This window comes from Marmota monax, unplaced genomic scaffold, assembly GCF_021218885.2.
Source record: "Marmota monax isolate L192 unplaced genomic scaffold, Marmota_monax_Labrador192_F-V1.1 WCK01_AAM20220418_F8-fsc00141, whole genome shotgun sequence".
Lineage (NCBI taxonomy): Eukaryota > Metazoa > Chordata > Mammalia > Rodentia > Sciuridae > Marmota > Marmota monax.
Window position 1 is genome coordinate 1181994 of NW_026692981.1, and position 19124 is coordinate 1201117.

Sequence of the window (19124 nt, forward strand, 5' to 3'; positions counted from 1 at the left end):
GCAGTGCTTTACAGTATTCTGCAATAGACTGTGTTAATTTAATCACTGGCTAGCTATTTCTCTATTTCTACATTGAAAGGGAACAAGACTGGAAGGTAGCAGCTGGTGCTCTCTCTGAGAAGCCCAGGTCAGACCCAAATGTGGATAGAACAGGTGGGAATGTGACCCCAAGATTCAGGGATGCTGGAACAGAGAGAATTAGACAGAGAAGGCAGAGGACCGAGGCTGACGTGCTCTTGACCCATCTGCTGCCAGGAGTACCCAGGGCAGCATCCCACAGGACTGTTTCTCTGAAGGCCAGTGGAGCCCTTGTCCAGCCATTCCTCTGGGATGTTAACTCCCCCTCACTTCCCGTCTGCACAGCTGACCCAACTTCAGAGAAAAGCCTGTGGTGGGACCCCCTTACAATTAGAAGCCCAGCCAACAGTTGCCTCCAGCTGTTCTTTCTTCTCCATCTCCTGCTAACCTACTGGCTATTTTTCATCTCCACTTCCTAAGACTATGGCCTCAAGCTGAGAATGGCAGCTGAGGAGCTGCTCCCTGATCCTGGGGCCAGGAAACGCAGTTCAAGAGACCTGACGTGCAGCACCTCCCTGGCTAGCAGAGCCTGGCTGAATCTACAGCGGTGCTCATCATCAGAGTGAGAAATAGTGCTTGTGTTCTAACATGGGAGGGGTTGTTTTAAATAAATTGTTTTCCAGCTCAAAAACAAACAGACAGAAACACTGCACATTTTTTTTGTTGTTGTTGTTTGTTTGCTGTTGCTTCATAGTCAGTGTGACACTGGATCCGCATAAGCCTCACCCTGACCTGATTCTGTCTGAAGATTGGAGACCGGTGACGTTTGGAGCCACAATGGAGTGGGTCAGCCAAGGACTGAGCCAAGATAAATTTTTCCTCTTCTAAGTTGTTATTGGTGGGTAGTTTTGTCACAAGCAACAAAAAGCTTCCTTGTGGAAGGGAGCAAAAAAATAAAACCAACTTTTTTCTTCTACCCACCTTTGGTTTTTCCCTGGGGACCCTGTAAACTGAATCAACAAGACACACTAACAGGAGACAATGTATTACATGGAAATTTATTAACATGTGCATCCCACATACACGTGAGAATACTCAAGAGATAAGTAATGCCAGGAAGCGGTTAGAACGTGGGCTTAGATAGCTTTTTAACAAAATAAGAGTATTTTAGGGTAGCGAAATATGCTACCCTTCGTCAACGAGGGAAAAGCCAGGCTCTGTCGGCCTGCCTGGGGGAACTTCTGTGCTGCGGAGCTATTACCTGCTTCCCACTGAGGCTCAGCTGACCACAGGGGGCAGGCTTACCCTCCTGACATCTACTACTTCAATGCAGATTCACTAAATAGCCACTGGAAGCCCAGCACTGTTCCAGGGCCTGGAGGAATGGCAATGAGGAGAACTGACCACGCTCTGCCTGTAGGGGTCTGTAACCTTCTATGATGGCTAACCTAGGAGGCTGCTCCTTTCTTCACCACTGCTCTAGGGGAGGCAGGAACAGAGGAGAGTGCTGATAAACACGGAAGAAGGGCTGCAGAGTCGTGAAGAAGGAGGCGTTTTGGAAAGTGAAGATATGGGAGCCAGTGGTCATGTTGTAGAAGGACACAAATCCAGTCTCCCAGTCCAGAAAAACTCCCACAACCAGGGGCTTCTCACATAGAGGAAGAGGAGTGGGGGGACTGGTCAGAGCTAGGTAGTCTTGCCCTTTGTGCAGCCTGATGGTCCAGAAGCCAAACTCCGGCTCCTGCTTCATGTCAGCGCCCCTCTGCACACTGTCCAAACAGACTCCCAAATCCCAAGCAGTCCCTTCTCCAACGTCCACTTCAAAGTAGTGTCTCCCTGAGGAGAAGCCCCCGAAGCCCAGGACACAGGGGTAGGCACTGAATCTCCTGGGAGAAAAGTCAAGATCCTTCTGGCAGCCTCCGAGAGTCACTTGTCTCCCGTCCTCTGACAGATTCAGGCTGGGATGAGCTGTATCCGGATCCAGAGTCACACTGACTGCAAAGGACAAGAAAGCGGCAGAGAGCAATATGAGTGTTCTTGCGCCAGGCAACTTATTTAAATAAAGCCAGTCTGTGCTCAAGTACAGGCAGAACTCTTACTAGCTCTGCGAGTGAAGCACAGTCACCATGTCTGCTGCAGACCCTGGTGGGAGAATGGAATGGGGACAGTCGGCCTGCATCTGGTGGACATGGTGAGTGCCTAATCAGTGATCCCAATCATAGTACATCCATGACATCACCCTCACCACCACTGTCCTTTCCTTCAGAGACACCAGGGCGTTGGAGTGGTTCCTGCCCTGTCTAGGTCCTTCTCCCATGTGGGACTTCCAGGAACCAGGAAGTAGTACAGCTGAAAGGAGCCCTCCCGTCTCCCTTTGACCAGCACTGTATGGTAGCAAATATCTGTACAAGACAGTATAGATGGAGTAATAAATGTTATGTATAACATATTATACATGTCACATACAATAAATGCATACACAATAGCGTGTATTACAGGTATATCATACATACTATGTCTAACTTCATGTGTTTAACATGCATGTTTATAATATAATATGTTATACATATTATATATCCTATCTTATATAAGTAAAAAGCCAATCTTTAAATAGTACTCTTTTATATATTAAAGCTTCCCATATTTCCCACACACAGCATATGATCCATTACATTAAAAGCATGCAATCTCCACATTTTGTGGCTATCCATCAGTTCTGGATTATTAGAGGTATCCTATTCTCTCTCTCTCTCACATATGTATATGAACAGACTGGAGTGATGGTTTTACCAACTGCACAGAGTCGAAGCGTGGAGCGAGTGCACGAGGCGACCTACAGAGCAGGGAAGCCTGGGTATCCTCAGGGGAGGAGCATCTTTTCCAAACAGCAGGAGAGTCTCTGAACTCACTTCACATGCAAGCCTGCCTGACGCATAGGACGCCCCCCCACCACCACCAGCAGTCGTCTCTACAAGTGTGATCACAGGGCTCTGAGCCTACAGAGGGCAGCTGGCTCTTCTTTCCCTGTTCTTGTAATGTCAGGGTACCTCCCTGCCCAGTGGGTTACCTTATGCTGACCACACTATGTAACCAGCATGACCTGGGAACAGCACCATGATGGTCTGCAGGTAACTTGAAGCTTGAATGTCAAATCTGTACATTATACATAATGTATAGATAAGTTTGTTTGTATGTGTGCGTGTGTGTGTGTGTGTGTGTGTGTGTGTGTGGTTTATCCTGAGAGCAAAACTGTGGTTTAACATTAGAAACTAAATTATTACAACCACCACATCATCAAGTTATGGGAAAGAAACTGCAAGATGCTGAAAATGAGTGAATCTCAGTCACTAATTCCAATCCTTATGATGACTGGCTTCTTTTGAAACCAAGTCACTTATCAAAACAGTAAAGTATGTATACTCTAAAGCTGGACACATTTATTAAAAAACAGAATGTAAGTATAAAATGCCATTCAAATACCAGAAGATGATATTGACTATAAAAAAAATTCCCAGATATAAGTAAGTAAAGAACCCAGTAAAAAAAAAAAAAAATCTTAAGCCACAGGAAATCATGGGTAAATTAGGCTAATGGACATCAAAAAAATTTTTTTTCAACCTCACTATGAGCTGGAGAAACTTAAAATAAATTCACAATTAAGTACCATTTCAAATCCATCAGATATATTTAAAAATTTTTATAAACAAAGAAATCAGGGAGATGTGAAACATTGGGAATTCTTTTGTGACTAGAGGGATATATAAGTGGTTACTAGTTCAAGATCTGTAGAATCTAATAAAATTAGGATGTGCACCCCTTGTGTTGACCTTTTCACCTCAGGGTACTGTACTCTACAGCACATGTCTACCTCCTCTGGGTCTAAGGCAGAACGCTGTAATCAAATGCACCAATATTTCTGCAGTAAAACATATTTTCAGAATAAGTGGAATAAACAGACTTCAAAAAGTCTTGGATCGATGCAGTTCAGACATGGCCATGAGGACAGAAATGCTCAAGGGTAGCCTTCTGTAGCCCCTGGCTCTCAGTGTCACATCCTTGTAAAAGTCCTACCCTTCAGGTGTGGGCAGCATCTGAGAATTGCTTCTGGCTGACAGAATATGGCCAAGGTGATAGGATGGAGCTTCTATGACTGCATTTCATTAAGACTCCATCTTGCTAGCAGATTTACTATAGAGTCTCTCTCTCTTCAGCCCACTTGGAAGAAAAAACTGAGGAGCTCATGTGCAAGAATCTGAGCAGAGGCCTCTAGCAGTGGAGGGCAACTTCCATCCAACACCCAAGAAGAAGCCAGGGCCCTATGTCTGGCCACCCTCAGGACACAGATTCTGCCAGCAACCGGAGTGATCTTGGAAGTGTACTCCTTCCTCCCCAGCCTAGCCTCCAGACCAGAGCACGAGAGGACACCCTAACTGAGAGGTGTGAGGAGCACAAGCAGAGGCCCATCCGAGCTGTGCCTACATGCCTGGCTCACAAAAACTGCAACATAATATATCTGTATCATTTTCAGAGAGTAAATTTTTTGGCAACTGTTGGCCGCATAAACCAAGTCATTCTAGGGTAGGTCTAACTTGGCAGCCAAACACATCATGATAAGACTTTCCATTTTCAGAGTCTTTTGACATTCATAATTATGCATAAGAAACTGTGGCACTACATCAGGCACTATTAACAGAATCAAGGGAGCAGGAAGCTAAGGCTTTTGAATGAGCAAAACTTGGTTTTTGGATAGGGTTCTAATATTAACCTGGATGATCTGAGTCAAGTCCCTAAAATTCTGAACCGTAATCTATGATACTCATCTACCTTTCTTGCATTGCTCTAAGACTTTAAAATATTCACAATAAACACTCTAATCAGATCTAACACCACGGTGTGGCCTTGTCATGTGCCAGATGCTGTGCTGGCAATTTACACACAGGAAGGAAGTGGGAACTGCTAATATATTCATTTTCAGATGGGAAAACTGAGGGCCTGGAGTTGCCTGGAGTGACAAGGGTAATCTGTGGAGCAGGAGGAACTTGAAGGGTCCACAGTCAACCAGCATCGATGGCACGCCAAGCCTCAGAGCAGTCCAGGAGGGGAAAGTGTAACGCTCCTCTGCAAGTAACTACCCAGCCTCTGGCTGCGTGCCTGCTGAGGACACTGGGGACCTCGGTCACTGTTCAGGGTCCCTTCCATCCAGCATTTAGGAATTCTTGAGTTCACATACCTTGATAGCGTCTCAGCATTTTCTTCACATCTAAGTAAAGCTCAGAAACGTTGCACGTGGTATGAATCTCCATGGGAAAGTCCTCCAGGGTTTCCAGCCTCTTCCCCCAGTTCCTAGAAGAAGCAGAGGCCAGAGGCTTCCTCAGTGGCATGCTCCATTCAGCTGGAGGGCCCTTGCCCCTCCATTCCTGCACTCATACAGGACCTACCTGGTCACGATGTCTTTCACATCCTATAAAGGAACAGGGACAGAAGGTGAGTATTCCATGGGACCTGGCATGTAGAGCTGTTCCCTACAAACATTCTTCCCAAAGAAGGACAGAGCACGATCCCAGCCTTGGAACTGACGGACACTAGGAGGGGACGATTCCCAACCCCACCTCCGGCCGACTTGGCCTGAGTCTGTCACCTCTGTCAGCAGCTCTGGGAACAGTACTGTCTGCAGTGGATGGGCCTGTGGGCTGCCCGGGGAGTGGCCAGGGGCTTTGTTCGCGCTGCCTCTGGCAAGACTTGTTTTCAATGGCCTACGTTTCTTTAAAGTGAGCCCATATTGGAGGTTCCTTGTCACAAAGGTGCTTAGTGGGGAATCTGTGCACCACTCAGGAGACTGCGCCACGGAGGAAGTGGCAGTGGTGTCACGTGGTGGGGGAGCAGATGTGCCATACGCAACCCTATAGTGCGACCACCCTCCCTATTAGCGGGAGCCCAAAGTGACAGGTCCTGCTGTCTCTCAGGGGCACGCATTCTCCATGTAGCTGTACAAAGACCCACGAGATCCACAGCAGCAGGCCTCCATGGGCAGATCTGGGAAAAGCCTGGTACTCATGTGGCTGCTTCCCTGTCACCATCTGTCATGGGCAAAGTGTCTCAGGAGAGAGTCTGACAGTTGGGGATCTGTGCACATGGGCCACAGGGAAGGGGATGGCAGAAGTTACCTGTGGTGCCACTAGGCCACACCGTGTCCACCCAGAGCAAGTGTGCTCTTCTAATTATCACACAGGTACCCCATGGACGGACGGGAGCCCCCGGAGGAAACGGACTCACTATCTCAAAGAAGCATGACCTTCAATTCCCCACACGCTGCTGCACCGCTGTCAGTGAAGGCAGGCCTTCCAACCTTCCTGCCCGCCTTCCGACTCCCTCTTCCGACACTTCCCTCCCCTGCTGCAAGTCCACAGCCTCACCTGCAGCAACTTCTGCGAGGAGCTCTGACACTTTGCCTCCAGCTCCAGGATGTGGCTCTGGAGTTCATCGCTCTTGTGCTTCAGCCGGGCCTCACTGTCCCTCATCCTGCTCAGCAAGTCCTCCTCTTCCTCCTCCAGCCTCCAGAGATGACACTGCTCCTCCAAACACAGAAAAACCTGGAGACTCTTAAAGTCAGACTTGATTTTCTGTTTCCGAGCCTCAATCTTCTCCTAGAGTCAAAAAAGGTCAAAAGGGGGTGACAAGCTGGGCATGGTGGCGTATGCTTGTAATCCCAGTGGCTCAGGAGGCTGAGGCAGGAGGATGGCAAGTTCAAAGAAAGTCTCAGGGATTTAGTGAGAACCTGTCTCAAAATAAAATATTTTTTAAAAAGTTGGGGGGGGGGGTGGAGCGAGGCTGGTGTCCCGTGGTGGGGGAGCGGATGTGCCACACGCAGTTCAGTGTTCAATCCCTGGTACCAAAAAATAAAAAAAATGGCAGGGGCAGGTGATGGATGCAGAGAGAAAGCAGAACCGTGGTCACCGGGCACGGGGCGGTGGGCGGGGGGCGGGGGATAAAGGGAAAACGGGGAGCTGGTGCGTAACGGGGACTGAGTTTCAGTCAGGAAGACAAAAAGTGTTCTGGGGACGGAGATGGAGACAGCTGCACACCATGAAAGCACCCAGATCACCGAGATTCACGCTGTGAGTGGTTCACACAGCAAATCCCGTGGTGTGCGTATTTTAACACACACACACACACACACACACACACACACAGCTGAAGCAGCTACTGGGACATAATTTTCTTGGGAGTCATTCAACCTGGAAGAATGTGGGAGAGACTGACCCTGATTTTCTATAGTCACCTGATTAATATCCCTTTTCAGCCAAGATACAGGGGGACGGAGGGACAGGGGCACTAGATAAGTTAAAGCATTTGAATCCTGCCCTAGTTCTATGCTTATCAGTTACAAGGATAATACTGAATTTTCATTTGGAGTGTAAGAAGGCGTTTCTGAGTCTGAAGAAAATTCTTAAAGCAAAAGCTAGTAAAGACCATCATAAAGGGTCGATTTTGAGACCACCAGCTGGTAGAAGGGGCCTTGATTCTTGGCAGAGGGGGTCCAGATATGGCAGCTGTTATTTTTTTTTAATATCTTTTAGTTGTCAATGGACCTTTATTTTATTTATTTATACGTAGAGCTGGGAAGTGAATCCAGTGCCTCACACGTTAGGCAAGCCGTATGCCACTGAGCCACTACCCAGCACTGTCTGTTATGTTTAACAGATAAATACTCATCCAGGGTTTTTGTGGGTTTTGTTTGTTTTTGCTGTTGTTTGGTTTGGTTTGGGTTTTTTGGTACAGGGAATTGTACCTCTTAAGCATTGAGCCACATCCCAACCCTTTTTTATATTTTATTTTGAGACAGGGTCTTGCTGCATTGCTTAGGGCCCCATTAAGTTGCTGAGGCTGGCTTTGAATTTGCAATCCTCCTGCCTCAGTCTCCCAAGCTGCTGGGATTACAGATGTGCACCACTGCGCCTGGCTCCAGGGTCATTTTAATAATCCCTCTGTATAAGATAACCAAAATCCAATGATAAGTCTCCCCGGACTCAGCTTTCATTTGAGGAGACAGAGAATGGCAATTTCCATGAGGGTGTCCCAGATTCTTGCAGTGTGTCAATTGTGATATGGCATTAGAAGAGTCATTGGTTTAGGATGAGATGGAATTTTTGTGGAGATAAGTACAGATTTATCCCTTGATTGATGAGCTTTCTATACATGTTAGTTAAAATCAAGGTCTTCCCCACTGCCCAAGATCCCGAAATTAGGGAAGTCAGACCATCCTTGGGAAGCTCAAGTTCAACATAAACACACAAAGAAGCATAGGTTGAAATCATCCCCTGAAAGCGGCAAAACGGCTAGCTGGCTGTGGAATCCGGCTGCAAGCTAGTGGATTAAATAGGTATTCATACAAAGGAATGTCTCTGATAATGCAGAGGCCGGTGAGCCATGCACAGTCTGAAACCTTACAGTCTGCAATTGCAGTGCATAGGACCCTGCAGCAGGTATGATGCAGCACGCAAAGCAAGCCGGTTTCCTTTACTGGTTTCATAAATCTCGACACGAAGGGATCCCACAGTGTGCGTGCTCTCAAAGGCTGGTTTCTGAACGCACCGGCCCAGAGCTAGACCCTGCCCTGCGGTCAATACAACAAGACCATAAACATAATAGTGTTGACACCTGCACGTCTGGGAAGTGTCCAAGTGTGAAAACTAGCCATGACCAGTTGCAGGCAAACATAGACAGCAGTTTGGTTTCTTGTAAGTTATCAGGAACACCAGACAATTACCAGTGAAAGACCCAAGGGTTTGGTGGTAAAATCCATCTATGGAAATAAACAACTAGGGCGTAAAAACAAGGATTTCTTCTTTGAGGTTCATCCACTGGTCTTTTTTATTGAGAATGGTCCATCACTGTGCTTTGCCCCAGTCATCCTCCATGCCTACACTCTGCAACAGAAAATAACTGGAGATCAGTACTTACCTTCCATTCCGTTATCTGCCTTGCCACGAATGCCTTCTGATTTGTACACGCCTCATGGAGTTGATTCAATTTTGATAGAACAATCTGGAGTTGTTCCTGGAGGAAAACATCAGGTGAGTGAAGTCTATTCAATTTGATTCCTCACTAGACACCTCCCGGGAATCCCGGCCTCTCACCCCAAGATGAGTTACAACCCCAATACTACTTATTGAGTCTTACACTGGGCCGGAGAGCACGCTGAGACTGGATGGATGGCAACATACTGATTTCCGTAGCCACCCTTAACAGTGGGTTAGGGAAGGGTTAAGCAACTCGCCCAAACCATAACCGGTGGACAGTGGAGCTAAAGTCCAGTTTCCTGTGGTGACCCAGGCCTGCACTACGGCCACCAGTCTTGCCAGGAAACACTGTACAGACACGGAAAAACTCTAAGAAACTTTATGAACCATAAGCTGAGCAAACACAGCTAATACCAGTGAACTTTGTAGGTGTATGGGTGAGTCGGAAGGAAAGTTGGGCTGGCCGCCAGCTGATGTGACTAGAAATGGCTACTGGAAAAGGGAGATTCTGATTTCTGAAGAACAACGTCACAAAACCAATTTGAAAGTACTTAGAGTCCATGTCCAGGGTTTAGGTTATGTTTCAAAAGGGTTTCTCATATTTCCACTGAAAGCAGTTAGAAGCTGACCCAAGCTGCTCGTGTGTAAGAGAACTGGCTCCTGTCCTCTCCCGGTCTGCCCCTTCACCCCCAGCGTCCTCAGGAAAGGCCTCTGTGTAACGGGTTGCCCTGGCTGTGCACCAGATGCTTTTCCAACTGAAATCCCTTCACACTTCACAAACCCTGGGTGTGTGTCATGGAGGGAGGGATCTGCTCTTTCCCTCAGATGGGAAAACAAAGGCATGAAGATCTTCAGTAACTTACCTAGAAATGCCCTTCTACTGAGCGCCAGAGCTAGGATCTCAACCTGAGGAGTCTGGCTCTGAGCCTTATTAACTGTCACCGTGTGCTGCTGCTCTTCTTCTCACTGGGTGGGGAAATAATTCAAACCTGAATGTCCCCATTAGTTACTGCCTGCAAGTGGACTTAAAGGAAGAGCTGTGCGTGTTCCGTGTAGTCAGGATCAACATGTCCTTTGGAAGGGCTTCCAACAAGTCTTCCTACACTGGAGGGGAGAACAAGGGGTCCCCCACCCGGAACAAGCCTTCCTCAAGCCTGGCGGGGCGGAGCGGGGAGGCAGCAGCCGGGCTGCTCCCTCATCATGCCACAGCGAAGGCTGCCTTCCTCCACGCGCTCTGGGCAAGACTCTGGGTGTCAGCCAGAGCCTCTGCCTCACGCCAACCCCACAGCCCAGGGTTTCTTCTATAATCCAGCTGGAAACTGCCCTCACTCTCTTTCTAACAGGGATCATTCAATTGCAGTCCTGGATATTCCTTTTATTTTAGCAGTGTCAGAGTGACCATGTCACTGACCCGTCAATCCTCAGATGAAAATCCCCGTGGAGGCACCACTCTGGCTGCTCGAGGACAGACTGGGCGCACAGTGCCTCGCACGCTACTTTTCAGGATAACATGATAAGAGCCATAGTTCAGGGTCCCAGTCTCAGGCTGGGGGAGCTGGCTCTCACTGAGGTGCCTGGGCCGCATGCTCACCTTGTAGACCTGGCATGCGTCTTCCACAAGAGTCGTGCTGTGCCCTGCATGCGCCGGGGCCCGCTCACAGCGCCAGCAGATGAGCTGGCCCTCGTTCTCACAGAAGAGGTGCAGCTGCTCGCCATGCTCTCCACACAGCTGCTCAAGGTCCATCTCCCCAATGACCTCAAGGAGGTTTTCCAGAACCTTGTTGGACCCGTAATTTGTCACAGGAAGTGAGATGCAACACAGAGGGCAGCAGAAGGACTTATGCCATCCTAATAGGTTCTGGGTGTTGTAGGACCACGGGAGGCATGTGCTGCAGTAGCTGTGTCCACAGCTGATGGTCACAGGATGGGTCATCAGGTTCTTGCAGATGGGGCAGGTGGCTATTTCTTTCATCTTCTTTGTGAATGAGGCAAGGGCCATGGCTTTTGTTGAGAAGTTCTGGTGGTAGATATGAAGCAGCCAGAATTTTCCAGGGACGGAAACACACCACAGCTGAGCCTAGGTACAACGTACTGGATGTTACTGGCCTTCACTGGTCTAAAAAGAAGAAGCAGATTGGAAATTAGAAGATGCATAAAGATCTAGCGGCGTTGTCCAATATGATACCAAGATCATGTGTGGCCATTTAAATTTAACTTAATGAAAATTTAATACAACTTAAATCCAGTTTCTCAGTCTTCCTCGGCACATTTTAATTCTGTAATGGCTGCATGGAGTGGCTGCCTGACCACGCAGACAGAGAACATTTCATCACAGTGGAAAGTCTGAGGTGGAGACAGGCCCCCTCACAGGATCTGTAGGAAGAGCAGGGAATCAGAGCGGCTGTGGGGACACTTCCTTATTCTAGTGGGTGCCAAGAACCGGTTCAGAATCCTCTTCTAACTGGTAGTGACACTCAGGTGGTCTGGCAGGACTTATTTCATTGAGGTGATCAAATCTGAGTCCACCCCACAAAGATGGCTGGTCATGGGGTGAACACGTCCCAGGGGAGACCAAACCAGGAAGGTGATAATGTAAGCAAGGCAAGCAGAAGAACTGGTTCCTCTTTTTGTCCCCCCTCCCCTGCCCACCTCATAACTGAGGGAAAAAGCAGAATGAGCGCCAGGGAGGGGAGGTTTAGTCCTATGCCTGACAACCAGGGACATGCCTGTCTTTTCCGGGTCAGAGTCTGACTCCAGGAGAAGCCCAGTCCAGGATATAGGGAAGGTGGTGGGCAGGGCAGGCCACAGTGGGACCCAGGGTGTTGGGCCCCCTTCCGTGCATCACTGAGCAGGTTATGACCAGAGGAGAAGGGGGAGTGACTAGGAGCAGCATCAGCCCCCTGGGACCCTCCTTTTCCCGTGTAACCCACCCACCACCAGGGGTACGCTGCTGGGTGGCAGCAGACAGGAAGTTCGGATAGTGACTTTTCCTCTGAAACTGCAGTACCTGGAATTAAAAACAGGAATTCTACTGAAGCTAAATGGGCTGTCGTCCTTTCAGAACCAGGACCTGCCCCCTAGAGCCCTGCGGGATTTCTTCCCAGGATTTCTACCTTGGCCGTCGGGCCGTCTGGCCGCTAGAGGCGCTCTGCCCGCGGGAGGAGCGACTCCTGCTCCCAAGGCCACGGTGCACAACCTGGGCCTCAGTGCCCCTGACACCGGGAGTTTCCGAGCCTCGGTGCGAAGCGGGAGGGAGGGAAGGGGAAGCAGAGGTAGAAAAAGACAGCGGTGGGGGCTGTAAAGCAAAGTCGGGAGCATTGCTGGGTTCCGCTGTCAGGAAACGCATCCCCCGCCCCGCCACTCACCACACTTCCCAGCACAGACCATCCCCACCCAGAGGACTCTGGCCGGGACCTTCCACCAACTCGGGTAATGGCTGCCCGTCCTTCGGAGCGGCCGCTTCCCGGACCCGCCCAAGTCAGATCCGAAGTGAAACTAACGCGAGAGGCGGGGCCGAGGGTTGGGGCCAATGGGGCTGCCCTATCTTTTGCAGTCGGCTAGTCCTGCCAGGGCGGGGAGGAAATGGGGAAGAAAAGAGCTGCTTTTCAAGTGAACCAGAAGGAACCAACTGGCAATCCCATAAACTCCCTGGTGACCCAGCACACAGTGTTTGGGAGCCTGCAGAGGGTTAGCTCCCAGACCTGAGAGGCCTTTCCACGTGTGCTGCCAGCCCTTTCGGGAGTCCATAGGCCTCCTGACCAGTGTCATTTCTTTGCTAACCCTGGTCACTTACTGTTTTACAACTGCCTTACTGGGGGTGGTGGGAAGGCTGGGCCCGTTGGCACCGCCACCTTCTCCCAAGTCAGCCTCCATCCTTCTCGGCCTTGTGGTCATGTCTCCTTGTCCACCTCAGCAGCCCCTCTGCAGGACTCGGGATGCTTTTCTACAGCCACAGACAGTCGCCCAGGACAGGCAGCAGGAGCCGCTCAGGGAAAGGGCCCCCGCAGTGGGTATCTTCCTCTTCTGCAGTGCACTGTGGCCCTGAGGGACCATGGCTCTGCTCTGCACACTGTGAAGAGGCTGCTGGGATGGGGTCAAGTCCTGAGCCATTCAACTCCAGCTCCTCCATTTCAAAACCAGTGTAAAAACACTATAGCCACCCAAGGTACAAAAATTACTGAGTGAAAATAATAGAGGACTACTACATTGGAATGCCACCTTGTTGCATTTGTAGCCTGAGGTGTAAGAGGCGTTTGTAAGTGCCCAATAAATGCTTACTTAAGAAAAAAACATGCATGTGATGGATCACAGGCACTGGTGAAGGGACTGAGGACACAGGAGTTAAACTGGGATTTGGGGAGCCACCAGGGCCAACTCTAAGCCCTGGCTCATCAGGTGACAACCCTGATGGCCACCCAGAGGTAGTGCTGGGGCAACAGATTGCAGAGGAAGCAAGGAATTCTGTGTGGCCACAGTCTTGGTCCAGCAGCTCAGACTAGACACAGAGTGAAACAGGTTCTTCTCTTCCACCCCAAACAGGAGATTTTTTTGGCTCTGAGCCATCCTGGGTTTTGCTACGCAGTGATCCATCCTACCCTGGAGAGTCCTGTGGAGCAGACCCCAGACACATCATATGGAATATCAACTCCCCAGCCACTGGTGCACAGCAATGGGAGAATGAGCCCCGAATTCCTGAGCCCAGGGTGCTCCTCGCAGACACCCATGACTTTGACTACTGTTGATGTGGCTCTGGATTCTTGTACTCTGCATCCCAAATTTGACCTCCCAAAAGATTAAAAAAAAAAAAAAACACAAAAAACTGTGAAACACAAAATAACATACCACCACCAACAGCAGCAAGGCAGAGTCTGTCTTGCGGCAGCTGTCCTCTCTGGCACCTGTGTTCTGTGGCCTGAAGGAGGAGGAGCCGGCTGGTGGTGAGAGCAGCAGGACTGGGGCACCTGGGTGCCGATGGGCCTTCAGGGATGTGCGTCTCCAAAGCCAGGCCTAGGAAGACCAACAAGAGCCCACCCAAGGGGGCATACCATCTGTCTCTGCCAGCCTGAGATGCAGGACCGAGACCCAGCCTGGGGAGTGGGTCCCCAGAGTCTTCCTTTAGACCCTGAACTGAGTGTCTGTCTATGGGGAGGAGACATCCTGTAACAGTGGTCCACCGCATACTTTGAATGTAGCCCTTGCTGCTCTGCCACTGAGACTTATTTTAAAATGGACATTTTTTTTTTCCTCTTCTTCCTCTCCCTCTCTCTAACCTGGAGGAGGGAAGAGAATTACCTTTTCCCATCCTAGGCAGAGTTATCTGTCCTTGAGCACACACCCTCCACAGGAACCAAGTAATTCAGACTTCAGGGATGGCGTCAGAAGATCTAGGAATGGCTATCTCCCGAGTCAACAATCGACTCACCACCCACTGCTGACAACTGTGCCTCCTTCAGTCCTCTCAAGCCTCGGTTTTCTTCCCATGAAAGTTTTCACTTATGGATCTTGCTTGTTGCTTGCCTCCCCTGTGAAAACACAGGTTCCAGAAGAGCAGGAATTGTGATCCATATTGTTCACTGATGAATCCCAAATGTCTAGAAGCTTCCAGCATAGTGATATGTGCTAAATGTAAGAGCAACTTTCTGACTTGCACTCTGTTAGCTTTGCATTGCTACGACCAAAAATGCCCGACACCAGCGACTCAGAGGAGGGAGGGTTCGTGTTGGATGCAGTGTGTCCCCTCCGTGGTTTCAGAGGTTTCTGTCCAGGGTCTCCTGACTCCCAGTGCTCTGGGCCCAAGGTGAGACAGAGCATCATGGCCACTGGGCAGGGCCAAGGAAAGCTGCTCAGCTCCTATCAGCAGGGAGGCAGAGAGAGAGGAAGGGGCCAGGGACAAGATATAGATACCAAGGGTACACCCAAGGGACCCACTTTCTCCAATAAGACCCCCCCCCTACGGTTTCCACGTCCTCCCAGTAGTAAGTTCAGCTCTTAATGGATTGATGCACTGATGAGGTCAGAGCCCTCATGATCCAGGCACTTCCCCAAAGCCCCACCTCTGGACATGGCTGTGCTGGGGACCAAGCCTTCAGCACAAGAGGCTCTGGGGGGCACATTGCATCTAAGCCATAACAGGCACTGAAGTCTCATTTGGGAACTATGCACACAGCTGTGACTACTGTGTGCCACATGGTTTGCCTGGGCTGAGTGGCTACATGCTCTGCATGTGTGTGCATGTCAGGGTCAGCGTGGCACATGGGATCAGAAAGTACTAGAATTTATGGTGGTTATTGTTACACATAGTAGTTGGGTCCCTCTTTGACACAATCATGCACTCACAGAATTTGATTTAAATCCCCATTCCCCATCTTTCCCTCCCCTCCCACCTCCTCCATTCTCCTGACTCTATGCCCACTGACGCTCCTTTTGCTTGTTTATTGATTTTCAATTGGTCCTTTCTAACTACACACAAAGGGAAATCCCCTGTGGTACATTCATATGCATGGTATAGGAATGTGGTGTACATATAGTATGGTTTGCTTAAATCCATCCCACATTTTCTCCCCTTTCCCATGGTCCTTGCTCCCTCTTAATCTCCTTCTTCTACGCCACTGATCTTTATTTTTGTGATATTCCATTCTATCTACCCCCCCCCCGATCCTGGTAAAACTCTCTGTATTAGACTCTACTTTGTGGTTGTTTTTATTGTAGCCACTTCTGTGGGGTTTTTTTTTGTTTTGTTTTGTTTTTCTCTGTTTGAATCATACCTATTTTTGTATATTCATTTTTAACTTATTTGTATATTTTAGTTAGTGTTTCTATTTTAGAAAGCAGATATTCAATTTTTGCATTTTAAAATTCATTCTAATGATCTTTGCCCCACCCCCTTTTTTTAAAGAATATTTACACCACTAACGTTTAACATCAGTGTTTATTTTTTTCCCATCGTACCCTGGCTAGCATCTCCTTATAACACTGAACACAAAGAGTGATAATTGACCTCCTTGCTTCATTCCTACTCTGGGGAGAAGGGACACCAGTGGGAAAAGCTTTCAATAATTTATTGTTTCTTATTATTATACTTTTTTCCCCCCTGTATTTAAAAAAAATCATTACACTTTGCATGGATTATTAGAATATATTTTGCGATACTCCTAGAAAATGCCCTAACTGTCCCTCTGGATTTTCCCCTTGCCTCTTTAGGGTTTTTCATGACCTACAGGAGGGGCATTTCATCAAGGGGTTTTACATTACTTCTAATGCCTTCTGTCTGCTAACACATTTGCCAGTAGATGGCGCTCTCCTACTTGTCTTTATTGTGTTTTTATTATAGTTCATGAGAGTTACAATAATAGTGGGGTTTATTTTTACATGATCATGCATGCTTGCTGTATAATTTGCTCCACTTCAGTCACCTGTGCTTTCTCATTCCCTCCCCTCCTCCCTCTCCTAGCTTCTCTTCCTCTACTCTTCTGGTCTTCCTTCTATTTACTAATAGTTTTTTAAATTGGTGCTTTATAGACATACAGAATATGGAATTCTCCATGGTTATTCATGTATGTGCATGATCTGGTCAGTTCCATTCCACTGTTCCTCCCTTTTCCTGTTCCTCCTCCCTCCCCCTCAATCCCCTTCTTCCACCCCACTGGTGCCACTTCTAATTTCATGGTATCCCTCCACTTTTTGCTTCCACATATGAGAGACAATATTCAACCCTTGACTTTCTGAGTCTGGGTTATTTCATTTAGCATGATGGTCTCCATTTCCATACATTTACCAAAAGTTGCCATAAAATCATTCTTCTTTACCGTTGAGTAAAACTCCATGGTGTATATACACCACATTTCCTTGATCTGTTCATTGGTTGAAGGGTGTCTGGGATGGTTCCATATCTTGGCTATTTTAAATTGTACTGCTATACACATTGTAGAGGGTGCATCTATAGTAAGCTGATTTTAGGTATTGGATAAATACCAAGGAATAGGGTAGCTGGGTCATATAGTGGTTCCATTTCTAGTTTTTTGGGGAATCTCCATACTGCTTTTCAGAGTGGTTGTACTAATTTGCAGTTCCACCAACAATGTATAAGTGTACCCTTTCCCCCACATACTCACCAGCATTTATTATTATTTATATTCTTGATGATTGCCATTCTAACTGGAGTGAGATGAAATACCAGTGTCATTTTGATTTGCATTTACCTGTTTGTTGGAGATGTTGAAATTGTTTTCAATTGTTAGTCATTGAAATATCTGTTTAGTTTTTTTATCCATTCATTGATTGAGTTATTTGGGTGGGGGGTTAGTTTTCTTATTTGTTTATATATTCTGGATGTTAATCCTCTGCCGGAGTAGACGGCAAAGATCTCTAACATACCTATACACGTGCCCGCAGAGACAGAAACGTAGCTCTGAGAGTTCCATACAGATGCACATGCACACGTGTAGCTTTACCTCCAGAGTCTATCAATGTTGCTTTTTTTGTGGTCTTTTATGTTGCTGTTGTTGTTGTTTAATCTTACAGCTTTTTTACCACCTCAGTGGTTATCCAGCTAATAACTGAAGTTAACAGCAAATCTGGCCCAAACAATCTTACACAAATGTACACATAGACAGACTTATTTTAAGAAAATATTTGGGACAAAATGAGGTCCCTTCACATGTTCTATTTGCTTTACTTATTTAAAATCATGTTGCATTAGATAAAGGCGTTCACTTCAGATAACACGGATGTGACTTGTTCCTTTCATTGGTGCTTACTTTCCTGTGACCAGGATGGATCACAAGGTCTCATCTGGATGTGTTATGTAGTCTCCTGTTTATGGGTGTTTGGGAGAGTCCCAATTTGTCCTTCTATTTTTTTCCTTCTCCATTTCAATTTTCACTGAATGTTGTTTATGAATCTAGGGAGGATTGTATTTTAATGATAATGTTTTTCTGTCCACATATACAGTATGTAGTTTCATTTAGCCAGATCTTACTTAACATCCTTTAAATTTTTTTATTTTATTTTATTTTATTTTCTCTAAGTGACATTTTTCTTCTTCAAATAATGCCAACAAAATTATTGTTTTTTTTTCTGAGGGGATATTATAACTTCTTTCTATTTTTATTCTGGATGTTATTTCTACAGGTTAAAGCAATTGATTTTTTTTTTAATTTAGTTGTAGGAGAATACAATACCTTTATTTTATTTATTTATATGTGGTGCTGAAGATGGAACCCAGGGCCTCACAAGTGCTAGGCAAGCGCTTTGCCGCTGAGCCACAACCCCAGCCCTAAAGCAATTGATTTTTTAAAAAATATTTATCATGTTTCCAGTCAGTCCACCAAATCCCATTTGTACCTTTGTACTTTAATCCCCGCTAGTGTTGAACAACTCTAGTTTCTCACACCAAGCCAGTGGCTTTGCTCTTTCTGGAAAGCCCTTCCCTACGCAGGGACTCATTCCCACCTCCTGGGAAGGCAGGGCCTGGCCGCCTGGGTCCTTCCTCGGCCTCCTACACCCTGAAGGCTGCCTTGCGTCTGGTTTCCCTGTGCATCCTGGTTGTCTGTTTGGGATATAGTCTCACCCTGGGGACTTTGAACTCTCTGGAGTCATGGGCCAGGTATTAAACAAATTGATATTTTCCAAAGTTAGCGCCATGTCTAGAACAGAGCAAATTTTAAAAATAAATAAATGAAAGTGTGGAATTGAACTGTCCTGGTCGAATACAGCCATGAATGTTGGGTCAGAGAAAACTAAAGTTTTCAGGATCTCTGAATTTTACTGCTTTGTTAATTCTTCTTCTTCTCCTTTTTTTTTTTTTTCAAACAAGGGATTAAACCCAGGGTCGATTAACCCCTGAACCATATCCCCAGCCCTTTTTATGTTTTTTGTATTGAGAGAGGGTCTTGGAAATTTGCTTAGGGCCTCACAAAATTGCTGAGACTGGCTTTGAACTTGTGATCCTCCTGCCTCAGCCTCCCAATCTGCTGGGATTACAGGTGTGTGTCACCAAGTTGGGCTCTGCTCTGTTACTTTTGAGGTTTATAATGTAACACATACGACAAGTTCTCTAAGAGTATAACTCACTGAGTTGATTCAGCA

The 19124-nt window shown here is 47.3% G+C and overlaps 1 protein-coding gene across 3 annotated transcripts; it reads right to left on the reverse strand.

Moving 5' to 3' along the window:
• Nucleotides 1–1057: 1057 nt before the first annotated feature.
• Nucleotides 1058–12528, reverse strand: Trim38 (tripartite motif containing 38). 3 transcript variants are annotated; one of them, XM_046452375.2, is made up of 7 exons: nucleotides 12404–12528; nucleotides 10630–11154; nucleotides 8980–9075; nucleotides 6432–6584; nucleotides 5457–5479; nucleotides 5249–5361; nucleotides 1058–2013 (listed from the first exon to the last, which is right to left on the reverse strand). In XM_046452375.2, the coding sequence occupies exons 2-7, from the start codon at nucleotides 11035–11037 to the stop codon at nucleotides 1487–1489; spliced, it is 1320 nt and encodes a 439-aa protein (XP_046308331.1). In that variant the 5' UTR covers nucleotides 11038–11154; nucleotides 12404–12528; the 3' UTR covers nucleotides 1058–1486. The 3 variants fall into 3 exon arrangements, with proteins under 3 accessions (XP_046308331.1, XP_046308329.1, XP_046308328.1); XM_046452373.2 differs by having other exon boundaries at nucleotides 6432–6608; XM_046452372.2 differs by having other exon boundaries at nucleotides 6432–6662.
• Between the last annotated feature and the right edge of the window lie 6596 nt (nucleotides 12529–19124).

What these genes read in the sequence shown, in the direction of transcription:
- Trim38 (XM_046452372.2), bottom strand. Translation starts at nt 11,037, where the DNA reads ATGGCCCTTGCCTCATTCACAAAGAAGATGAAAGAAATAGCCACCTGC. An exon ending in GTGAAAGACATCGTGACCAG is followed by an intron (nt 5,362 to 5,456) that starts GTAGGTCCTGTA and finishes TGCTTCTTCTAG; the next exon opens with GAACTGGGGGAAGAGGCTGG. An exon ending in AATGCTGAGACGCTATCAAG is followed by an intron (nt 2,014 to 5,248) that starts GTATGTGAACTC and finishes TGTCCTTTGCAG; the next exon opens with TCAGTGTGACTCTGGATCCG.